General features: G+C 39.3%; 1 protein-coding gene across 1 annotated transcript; it reads left to right on the plus strand.

Annotated features, from left to right (window-relative positions):
* The first annotated feature begins 420 nt into the window (after window positions 1-420).
* On the plus strand, window positions 421-7671 carry LOC130923464 (E3 ubiquitin-protein ligase TRIM35-like). Its single transcript, XM_057849200.1, has 2 exons — window positions 421-1533; window positions 3393-7671. The coding sequence occupies exon 2, from the start codon at window positions 3455-3457 to the stop codon at window positions 4850-4852; it is 1398 nt and encodes a 465-aa protein (XP_057705183.1). The 5' UTR covers window positions 421-1533; window positions 3393-3454; the 3' UTR covers window positions 4853-7671.
* Window positions 7672-12436: the final 4765 nt, after the last annotated feature.

The following is a 12436-nucleotide window of genomic DNA, read 5'->3' on the forward strand; positions in this document are numbered from 1 at the left end:
AAAATGCATTTATTCAGGACATGGCAAAATTACTCCATAATGGTCAAAACTGTCGACTTCACCTTTACTGTCGCACCTCCCGAACGATATTTTATGACACCTAAATCGGACAAATGTCATTTCCCTTTCCCGGCTTCGGAGAATGTAAACAAACCAGAAGGCGTGACAGCTAGCCGACATGCTAACCCGAACCGAGTGATGTTTCAAAGTCTTCGAAGCGGAAAATCACACATAGCTATCCTGGATTATTTGACATGACGACCCGGTTATCGAATGTCTTAGCGGATCGGCAAACCGCCCGGCGGAGAGCAATTTACAGTTCATTCCCCGGAGGATGGTGGCTGGAGCTAACGCAGCTAACGTGCTGCTGCTAATGCATTAGGAGAGCTTTTTACATGCCTATCAATGATCAAACGTAAGTAGTCCTTCATTTAAAGGAAGTTTGTAGTGTTTACTTTGTAATCGCTGTATTCCTATTTGACATAGTACAAAACAAGATGTTTACTCACTTCCTCGTAAGTCCAATGGCCCCACAGTAAATATCCACGGTGAATGGGAACCTTTTGAAACTCCAAAAAGGCGCATACGCCTCTCCCTCATACAGAATGATTTTTCTGCAGCCGTTTGGCTGGCGTGATGCGAAAAATAAACGTATTAATCCGCAAAATCAGCTGAATCCTTCGTCCTCATACACAACAGTACACTGTAGCGTGAAGAGGACGTCTTCTACCGTACACGTCACAGCGCCCTCCTCCTCAATGCAAGACCGAAGCCGCAAGTCACTCATTTTCCTGGCGCGGGATTCAAAAAACTAAATAAATATAGCGATCGCTTCCACACACATCCAAGCGGTCCATATCATTCAGGGGCATAAAATACCACGTGTATTATGAAATAAACATGCTTTTTCGTGTCACAGGCACTTTAAAGGCCCATTGTCAAAGAAACATTATTATTTAGTAAGGCGACAGCACCCTCTGGTGTACAAAAAATGAAAAAACAAAAAACATTTTACAAACTGGGTGACGGCGCTTGAGGTGCTAATTCACGGCCGACGTGCAGCCAAGCTTGGCATTGAAAAGACAGGACAGAAGAGTGTACCCTCCTTTGTTTCTTTGAAATAAGTCAATGTTTTGGACACTCTGGTGCGCTTTTTTGGCTTTGTGCCGCTTTCCCCGCTTGCAAACAAAGTATCCGACATTCTGAACTTTCCGCACATATATTTTTTTAACCCTTCATTAACCGTCGACGGGGATGTTGTGCTCGTCGACGGATTTACGTCATCGATGACGTCGACTATGTCGACTAGTCGGGACAGCTCTATTCAGAACCTCCCCTAAATGAAGCGAGCCTCGGCACACACTTCGCGGAAACGTCCCTTCATTAATCGACACACCCTTCGGAACTGGTCATACCAGTTGAACCAAATATCTTCCGACTTGTACAGTACCTGAAATAATTTTCTGCCACTTGAGTCATCATATGTTGAAGTCACTAACAGGACCTTCGGCGAGTGGAGTATTAGCCAAAACGGTGAGTGAAAGCCTTTTTTACGTGCTACCAAAGTTGTTGACCAAATGGTCATAGGTGAGCTAGAAGTGCTGCTAGTGTGTGTAGTAGCTAAAGACTGCTTATCTTAGCATGAGCACCACCACTCTTTATCGTGACCAGTGTTGTTAATCTTAGTGAAAAAAAGTAATTAATTAGTTACAAATTACTTCTCCCAAAAAGTAATTGCGTTAGTAACTCAATTACCTGAATGTAAGAGTAATTAGTTACTTGGCAAAGTAATTGGTGATAATTACTTCTTTTTTTTTTCCTCAAAAAAAAAAAAAAAAACATTGGCCACACTATGTGAAGTTTTTTGTGGAGGTTTTTGGTACAATTGGCCCGAGCCCAATTTTTTACCCTAATTTACCCTTTACCCTGAATCAACTGTTAAAAGTTGTTAAAATTGCTCCCATTATTGCATTAGTTCCCTTCTCTCTACTTTCGACATATGAATGTTTTAAAACTGTTTCATCATTTAAAGATAGATTCAAGTCAAGATTTTGCCAATTTAGAAGTATTTTAGATAAAAAGTTACTTAGGTTCGCTAGGAAGGTTCTCTACAACAGAGCCGTCCTAAAAAGCCTACTGCTTTAAGATGGCAGCTGTCTACTAACGCATTTAGTGCCATGTCTGTCATTTTGAATCTAGTTATATCTATATACAGTACATGTGATATCTACCATGTCTACCATATCTACCATAACATGCTGGCGTAGTTTGTCGGCTATCGGCTACAACATGTATTATTGGAGCTACCTAGCATCGCGTTTGCTTGGCGTCACAACTTTCTTGCCTCCTCCCCGCTCCTGCTCTGCTCTGTCGTCTCGGTGAGTCCGTCTCCCTCAGACTTTTCGACCAATTTAGTAACGCATAGTAACGCATGCCTTTCCGTCCTCAGTAACGGTAACGGCGTTGCCAAGATGAGAAAAGTAATTAATTAGATTACCCACTACTGAAAAAAATAACGCCGTTAGTAACGCCATTATATTGTAACGCCGTTATTAACAACACTGATCGTGACTGTCATTTCTGTGAGTTTTGGCAACTACTCACTTCGTTTGAGCTACCTGGCGACCAATGGCAGAAAGCGTAAAGTCAATTTTCCTCTAAAAATATCGTCCAGTGCAACTTTTTTGGACTAGTTTGTCTCGCACTCCACAGTAGTGATGTTTCCTCTAAGGCGAACTCCGAAACCATGCCCTAAAACTTTTTTTCTGGAGCGGGAAACCAATGATTTGCATATTATTGGTCATGTATTAGGTTAGTGGATAATAATAATGGCTCATTTAGATGAAATTATGCCCAAAAAAATCACACTTTTTAAGCAGCCATGAGTGAATTATTCAGACAACTACTTTGACTTGAGTCATATTATTTTGAAGTCATGGTCCTCTTACATGAGTACAAATTTGTCCTTGCCCCTAAATGAATAAATCCATATAGCTTTTGATCACAAATCCACGTGTCATGTTGCACTTTGGCTCCTCTAGTAACGATCTCACGTCTCATAAAATCAAGTCAGAAAGGTTTGATCACAAGTGTCCAAAATCCCCACGAATAGCAAAGCAGAGTTGACTTTTGGACACTCTGAAAACAAAAGCATCCCGTCAATGTCAGATGAAACCACAATTGCGATCTCTACTTTAGTGTGACACCAGGTTAAAGTTACAGTTAGTCACCTCAGGGTAACTCTTCTGGAACATTTCACTTCAAACTTATAAAAGTTGCTCTTTAGAAATTTAAGCCCAGCTTCAGTAAGCAGGAAGTGCACTTTTGAACCTAGAGGGAGGACATGAAAGAATCTTTTCGCATTGTATGTAAGAATGATTTTCATTTTGCAGAACAACTGCAGTTCGACATTCCGAACTTGTGCGCTGAGACAAACGCCGTCTTCTCAAAAACCATGGCTGAAAGTATGGAGGACCATCTTCAATGTCCCACCTGTCTGGACGTCTTCAGAGATCCTGTCATGCTGCCATGCAGTCACAATTTCTGCCATGCGTGTCTGCAGGAGTGGAAGGACGCAGGAAAACAATCGTGTCCAGTCTGTAGGACAGAGTTTAGGTCGCTGGATGTCCCTCCGAACCTGGCACTGAAGAATCTGTGTGAAAACTTTTCTCTAGCCTCAATCAAGTCAGAGGACATATGCAGCATGCACCAAGAGGAACTCAAACTCTTCTGTTTGGACCACCGGGAGATTGTGTGCATCATCTGCAGAGACTCAGAAATCCACGTTGGTCACACGTTCCGGCCCCTCAAAGAAATTGTGAAAGGTCATCATGAGGAACTCAAGGAAGGCCTGCAGAAGGCCAAGGAAAGACTCCAAGATTACAAAGATTGTCGAGGGAACTGCAATGAACAGGCAAAGTACATCAAAGTCCAGAGGGAGAATGTCGAACGCAAGATTAAGAAGGATTTTGAGGAGCTCCGGCGCTTTCTCGACGTCGAGGAGGAGGCCAGGTTAGCTGCAGTCAGGGAGGAAGAGCAGAAGAAGAGTAAGATCATAAAGGAGAAGATTGTGGTTCTTGGCCAACAAATGACCGCACTCTCGGATGTCATCAGAAGCACTGAGGAGCAGCTGGCGTCTGGCAATGTTTCTTTCCTGAAGAACTTCAAGACTGCGATGAGCAGAATCCAGGAGATGCCTGAAAAGCCGCAGCTGCTGCCAGGTGGTCTGCTGGATGTAGCCAAACACGTGGGCAACCTCAAATTCAAGGTATGGGAGCTAATGAAGGAGACGCTCGCCTACAGTCCCGTCATTCTGGACCCCAACACGGCCAATCCAAGAATCAGTCTGTCTGATGATCTGACCAGTCTGAGTTGGGAAGACGTAGAGCAGGAGCGTCCAGAAAATCCAGAGAGGTTCCAGACGTGGCGGTCTGTGCTGGGTGCTGCTTTGGACTCGGGAAGACACGTGTGGGATGTTGAGGTGGGAGACACCAATTCCTGGGCAGTGGGGATCAAGTGGGGGGACCCTTGTTTGCCAGAGAAAATGATTGGTTGGCTCATTGGATTTCGTGATAGGAAATACAATATTCCCAGTTTCGAATATGGAGCATGGAATCCGCCTGTCAAATTGCAGAGGATCCGAGTTGAAGTGGACATAAATGAGAGCTCATTGTCCTTCTCCGAACCTCTTACAAACACCGAATTGTGGAATTCTGAGAAGAACTTTCAATGGCCAGATTTGTCCAGGAACACAAAAATATATCCTTACTTTCACACAATATGTAAAATTCCTCTAAAGGTAATCCTCATTCCACCTGGTGTTACGACTGACATCAGTTTGCAGTCATGTTGACACAGCTTGATTTTTTTTGCTTTGAATGTCATCTGAATCATTCCTTTCTGTGAGACAATTTTATTCATGCTTTAAACACACCCATCATACATCAACATTGTAGCATAGAGCATCTTTGTTATACTAACGTGTTTGAGTGTGCCTTCCCTTAGCTTTGACTGTTGTAGACTGTATCACAATATGCCCAAATATGGACTGTTATGTTCCTGTGTTTTCCAATATGCCCTGAATGAATACAATGGGCAACTGTGGCTTATCAGACTGAGCTCATCATTGTTCTAGCCAGAGCCGGTGTAAAGCACATAGTTTCGCCCTGACCACTGATAGTTGGACGTCCCGTGCTACAGAGTGCTACTACCTAACTGTGACGGTCCACTATAATTCATACCTGTCAAATTGTACAGTCTCGTCGTAATTTGTACAAGTGAGCACTGATTTTTAAATGCGTACGCCGTACGTTACGTTCAAAATCTGCACGTTTTTCGTGCATTACGTTTGCTTTTTTTTCATCCGTTCGGATTTGGTCACCGTTTCTGCAACGAGACAATGTTCGTTAATACGTTGGTTGAATAACCCGAGAAAAGTCAGAGACACGGACAGGGAAGAGTGTTTGTTGAGACGCTGTAGCAAACGCGATGCTAGGCCAGGTGGCTCCAATATTTCCTGACTGTAGCCGACAGAATACACTCTACGCCTAGATATCTCATGCATATAGAACTACACGCGAAATGACAGACTCGGTAGCGTTAGTAAACAACCGCCATTTTAGAGCAGTAAACTTCTCAGAAAGGCTCTGTTGTAGTAAACCTTACGAGCGAACCTAAGCAACTTTTTATCTAAAATACTCCTAAATCGGCAAAATCTTGACTTGAGTCTATCTTTAAAGGATGAAACAGTTTTAAAATTTTCACATGTCGAAAGTAGACAGAAGGGAACTAATGCAAAAACGGGAGCAATTATATCAACTTTAACGGTTGATTCACAACATTAAATGACCTCCAAACATAGCAAAGGTTACTATGTTTTGGGGTTTGTGTTTTTTGTTTTGTTTTTTTTATGAAAAAAAAAAAAAAAAAAAACATGAAAGGTATCACCAGTTACTTTGCCAAGTAACTTTTTTACTACTGTGTGTGTATTTCAGTAGTCAGTCACTACACTAGCCAAAGAGCTAAGAGGCATTTTAACAGTCGAAAATGTTTACATTTTAAGTGTTTATTTCATTTTTTTTAAAGCAAAATAAAGGCAGTGTAAAAAAATTTTTAAAAAAGCAAAACGCGAACCGAAACCGTGATCCCAAAACCGAGGATCAAACCAAACCGTGGGCTAACTGAACCGTGGTGTTATGACAGGCAAGCAACAACAAACAGACAAAACGGTCGTGATCAATTAATAAACGTATTAAATTGCCAGAAAGGGTCTCCTTATCCGTCGGAATACCGATGCAGGCAAATCATCGGTTCTGTTACTATTGGATCTCAGCGCCGCATTCGACACGGTTGATCACAACATACTACTCAGCGGATTGGAACAGTGGGTAGAGGGCTTACTGACACTATTCTTCAGTAGTTCACATCCTATTTACATGATAGGGATTTCTTTGTGTCAATCGGAAACTATCAGTCAGAACGAACCAAATTCACGTGTGGAGTCCCTCAGGGGTCAATTCTTGGACCACTCTTATTTAACGTCTATATGCTTCCGTTAGCTCAGATAATGGAACAGAATGACATCTCCTATCACGCCTATGCAGATGACACACAACTGTACATTTCTGTGTCCCTACATGATTATGGTAAATGGTGTTATACTTATATAGCGCTTTTCCACCTTTCAAGGCGCTCAAAGCGCTTCACACTATATTGTTATAGTCCCTTAGTCTCCCTGAGTAAATGCATTCATCAAATCAATGAATGGATGTGCCAGAATTTTCTCCAGTTAAATGCTGAGAAGACAGAGGTGATCATTTTTGGGCCAAAAAAGGAAAGGTCAAAGATAAGCAGGGAACTTAGCACAATGTCACTTACAGCTACAAATCAAGTCAGAAACCTTGGCGTAATTATTGATTCAGACCTAAAATTTGATTGCCATCTAAAGTCCGTCACTAAATCCGCTTATTACCACCTAAAAGATATAACCAGAATTAAGGGGCTTCTGACTCAACAAGACATGGAAAAACTTATGCATGCATTCATTTTCAGCAGATTGGACTATTGCAACGGTATATTTACAGGTGTTGATAAAAAATCAGTCAGGAAGCTGCAGTTAGTACAGAATACTGCAGCCAGAGTCCTCACAAATACAAGGAAGCTGGACCACATTACACCGGTTTTGAAATCGCTACACTGGCTTCCAGTGAGTCAAATGATAGACTATAAAATACTACTGCTCGTCTACAAAACACTTAATGGCCTTTGGACCAAAATACATGCTTGACTTGTTAGATTCCTATGAGACATCTAGACCCCTAAGGTCGTCTGGAACCGGTCTTCTGCATGTTCCAAGAACAAGAACAAAGCAGGGTGAGGCAGCATTTAGTTATTATGCTCCTCACCTCTGGAACAAGTTACCTGAACGTCTGAAGTATGCTCAAACTGTTAGCTCTTTTAAATCAGGGCTAAAAACTAGTAGTTTTTGTCTTATTTTTATTTCTGTTTCATTTTTATTTATTTATTTTTTATTCAATTTGTGATTAAATGCGATCTTTTGTCTTGGTTTTTACGTTGTATTGATTTAAATGTGATTTTTATGATCTTCATGTGATGTAAAGCACTTTGAATTGCCTTGTGTTGAATTGTGCTATATAAATAAATTTGCCTTGCCTTGCCTTTGAAAAATGAAGGTTGTATTGTATACTTCTAGGCTTTTCATCGCTACACATCGAGACGGTAAAACCCAGGAAATGTTTGCAATATATGGCGGGGGTAACGTGCTGCTAAACTTTCGTATTTAAGTGCTGGAAAGGTCTTCGGGAATTTACGTCATCAGGTAGCGGCAGGCGGCGAGGCACGTCCCTCGTTGCTAAGGTGTTGCTATGGCAGTAACTCAAAAACTATGCAGTCAATTAAAAAAAAATGGGTAGTGTGAGTTTTGAGACAGCGAGTGATGCATTCAATACAATTTAAGCGAGTAAACCGCTCATATACATACTATATATATGGCGGAAAACACAAACAAGACTGAAAAAGAAGTTTCTGCTCTTGCAACCCTCTTTAAAATAAACTAAAAAATATTTCAAGCCAAAACAACTGTTGTTTTTGAAAGAACAATATGTCTATATGCTGCCATAGCAGATTCATGGCACATTATGCCACCGAACTATTTTCAACCCAGCCATAAAACGTAGGTAATTAGTAAAGATGTCCCGCTCGATCGGGTCCGATCACGTCATTTTCAAAGTATCGGAATCGGCATAAAGATATCGGACATGCCTTTTTTTTTTTTATATACCTTTTTTTTTTTTTTTTTTTTTAATTTAATTTAAATCGTTTTCTAATTGTATATAACGTTACAGACAAAATGTCATCCAGAGTAGTTTTGGCTTAAAGTAGGGCTATCAAATTTATTGCGTTAAGGGCGGTAATTATTTTTTCTTAATTAATCACGTTAAATAATTAACGCATGCGTTGCACGACCCACTCACGTCTTGCCGCTTACAAGCTATACAGCCGCTGTTCTACCAATATATAGAGCTAAACGCAGCGTTTAATGAGTTGAGAGAATTTTGCCAGCCTTTGGAGCCTTTTTTTATTTGGCTAAAGCCTTACATTCCCTCTCTCAGCAATTAAAATTAACGCGGGAGGCAATGTGGGGAAGAAAGGTAGTAGTTGATCATTTTCTTAACACCATATGTTATTTCCCAACACAGAGAAGATATATCAATTGGTGCCAATACGCACAGTCATGGTTGCACTTCCCATCATGCATTTGGGTTGAATGGCTGCAGTATCATTTACTGAAAGCTCAACAAATACACTAGATGGCAATATTTAGTCACAATATACAAAGTCACATTTAATCACCAAATGTGGAGGCCCGCAGTTTGGGGACCCCTGCTGTAGACTAATACATTTCTGTTCAAAGATGGTTATGTGGCCCAGTGCATGATTTGTTACTAAAATACAGTACTAGTATTTTGTAAAGATATCCGATCGATCGGGTACAATCACGTCATTTTCAAAGTATCGGTATCGGCAAAAAAAAATCGGACATGCCTTTTTATAATATATTTATATTTTCTAATTAAATCGTTTTCTATTTGTATTTAATGTTACAGACAAAATGTGTTACACTCATCCAGAGTCTTTAGTTTTGGCTTAAAGTAGGGCTATCAAATTTATCGCATTAACGGCGGTAATTATTTTTTTAAAATTAATCACGTGAAATTATTTAACGCAATTAACGCATGCGCTGCACGAGCTAAAAACTAACGTAAAATGAGTAGAGTGAATTTAGGCAGTCTTTGGAGCCATTTTATAATTGGCTAAAGCCTTAAAATCCCTCTCTCCACAATTAGAAATATGGTGGGAGACAATGTGGGGAAGTTAGGTAGTAATTTATCTTTTTCTAAACACTCTATATTATTTCCCAACACAGAGAAGTTATATCAATTGGTGCCCCTACGCACAGTCATGGTTGCACTTCCCATCATGCATTTGGCCAGAACAGTTAAATGGCTACAGTATCATTTACTTAAAGCTCAACAAATACACTAGATGGCAATATTTAGTCACAATATACAAAGTCACATTTATCCTTTAAGAATTACAAGTTTTTCTATCCGTGGATCCCTCTCACAGAAAGAATGTTAATAATGTAAATGCCATCTTGAGGATTTATTGTCATAATAAACAAATACAGTACTTATGTACTGTATGTTGAATGTATATATTCGTCCGAGTTTTATTCATTTTTTTCTTAATGCATTGCCAAAATGTATATGATCGGGAAAAATTATCGGGAATGATTGGAATTGAATCGGGAGTGTAATAAAAAGCAATCGGGATCGGCAGATACTCTAAAACGATTGGGATCGGGTCGGGAGCAAAAAAACATGGTCGGAACAACCCTAGTAATTAGTTATATTTATTATTCAAAATATCTGCCATTTTTAGCTTAGCATCATTAATTGATGTCTTATATTTCGTTTAAGAAAAAAAAATGATTTCAAAAAATTATTTACTCACATATTTTTAACATATAAAAAAAATTACGTCACAATGAAAAAAATGGGGTCTGTATATAAGGCACGGATGTTTATCGCATAACTATCGCTTAATTGTTTTTTTTTTTTTTGTTACTGTCGCATTTTCTCCGATATGTTAGATGATAAATAATCGATCCAAACAAAGAAAATTTAAAAAACAACATATAAAAGGCTAAATATATGAAAAAGAACATCTCGACCACTCCTTGACGTCTGCGATTTCTGCCTCGCGACCCTTGTTATATGACCATGTTTCACCCATAAAATCCCCAAAACATCCACCTGTGGCTATTCACAGCTGTGTCTTAACACTCAGTGATACATGCTACATGGAATTTTTGGATCGAAACAAGGTAAGTACGCAATAATATCTCATTAAAATCGTGGCGTCTTTAATTCTGCTCTCGCATGTTCTCGCCAATTAGGATTTTGCTGTTCAAAAAAAAAAATTATGCCATCCTGTTCAAAATTTTTGTTCCCCCAGAAAATTGAGATTTTAAGCTTTCCAATGATGTATCACACATGCATTTTGGACAATTTTGAAAGTTGGCCTAATTGAGGGTCTCAGAGCGTAACTTCAAGTCACCATACGCCACATACAGATATGGCAGAAAACACAGACAAGACTAAAAAAGCACTTTCTGCTCTTGTACTACTCTTTAAAAGAAACTGCAGTATTTTAAGCTAAAACAACTGTTGTGTTTGATACAACAAGATGTCTATATGCAGCCATAGCAGATTCATGGCGCATTAAGCCCCCGAACTATTTCTAATTTGTCCGTTTTACCCTAGAAACCCCTGTTTACAGACGTCGCGCAACGGCTTTTGTTTCAACCCACCCGTAAAATGAAGGTAATATATTTAGGGCTGCAGCTATCGATTATTTTAGTAGTCGATTAATCGATGAACCATTAGTTCGAATAATCGAGTAATCAGATAAGGAACATGAAAAATTTAATTACCTGAGCTGAGCCTCAAACTGTAGAAAAAAATAAATGAGGATCAATGTACAACAAAAGAACAATTGGCTAACTTGCATAGCAAAAGTCCACTAGTTTAAATGCTACAAAATGCTAACTTTTTTTTACAATGCTCTTAACAAATGATTCAGACTCATATTCCATAAAAATAGGCTAAAAATACCGATAAACTAAATAACGAATGCATAAAAAAAAAAAAAAAAGCTCAAACTAAAACGTAGCTTATATTGGTCGTAACAGGGAGCACCTGGATTCAGCAATGTGAAATGAGGCAGACTAGAAGGCAGTGTATCCACCCAAATCAAGAAAAGTAAATGCAAACACTTTCAAAATAAACCATTAAAACTAGGGTTGTTCCTTTGTTTTTTTGCTCCTGATCCAATCCCGATCGTTATAGTTTGAGTATCTGCCGATCCCGATATGTCCCAATCCGACTGCTTTTTTTTGCTCCTGATTCAATTCCAATCATTCCCGATAATTTTTCCCGATCATACATATTTTTGCAATGCATTAAGAAAAAAATGAATAAAACTCGGACAAATATATACATTCAACTTACAGTACATAAGTACTGTATTTATTTATTATGACAATAAATCCTCAAGACGGCATTTACATTATAAACATTATTTCTGTGAGAGGGATCCACGGATAGAAAGACTTAAGACTTTGTATATTGTGACTAAATATTGCCATCTAGTGTATTTGTTGAGCTTTCAGTAAACGATACTGTGATGGGAAGTGGAACCATGACTGTGCGTAGTGCTACCAATTGATATATCTTCTCTGCGTTGGGAAATAACATAAGGTGTTAAGAAAAAGATAAATTGCTACCTTGCTTCCCCTCATTGCTTCCCATGATATTTCTAATCGTAGGGAGAGGGATTGCAAGGCTTTAGCCAATTAAAAAAAGGCTCCAAAGGTTACCAAAATTCACTCTACTCATTTTACACTGCCTTTTATCTCTCTATATAGGTAAAACGCCGCCATTACAGATTGAGCGCGACAATGCGTGAGTGGGTCTTGCAGCGCATACATTAATTGCGTTAAATATTTTAACGTGATACATTTTTTAAAAACTTCATTACCGCCGTTATCGGGATAAATTTGATCACCCTACCTCAAGCTTAAACTAAAGACTTTGGATGAGTGTAACATATTGTGTTTGTGACGTTAAATGCAATTAGAAAACGATTTAATTCAAAAAATTACTGTATATAGATTTTAAAAAAGGCATGGCCGATATTTTTTTGCCGATTTCGATACTTTGAAAATGACGTGATCGGACCCGATCGATCGGCATCCCGATCGGGTCCAGGTCCGACATCTCTAATTAAAACGCCACTTAAATTAAACGAATACTCGAAGCAGCAAAATTTAATTCGAATATTTCTTTTCTAA

The sequence above is a fragment of the Corythoichthys intestinalis genome, chromosome 10, assembly GCF_030265065.1.
Source record: "Corythoichthys intestinalis isolate RoL2023-P3 chromosome 10, ASM3026506v1, whole genome shotgun sequence".
Classification (NCBI taxonomy): domain Eukaryota; kingdom Metazoa; phylum Chordata; class Actinopteri; order Syngnathiformes; family Syngnathidae; genus Corythoichthys; species Corythoichthys intestinalis.

Bases quoted from the DNA above. Each gene is read 5' to 3' on its own strand.
- LOC130923464 (XM_057849200.1), top strand. From the start codon at position 3,455: ATGGCTGAAAGTATGGAGGACCATCTTCAATGTCCCACCTGTCTGGAC.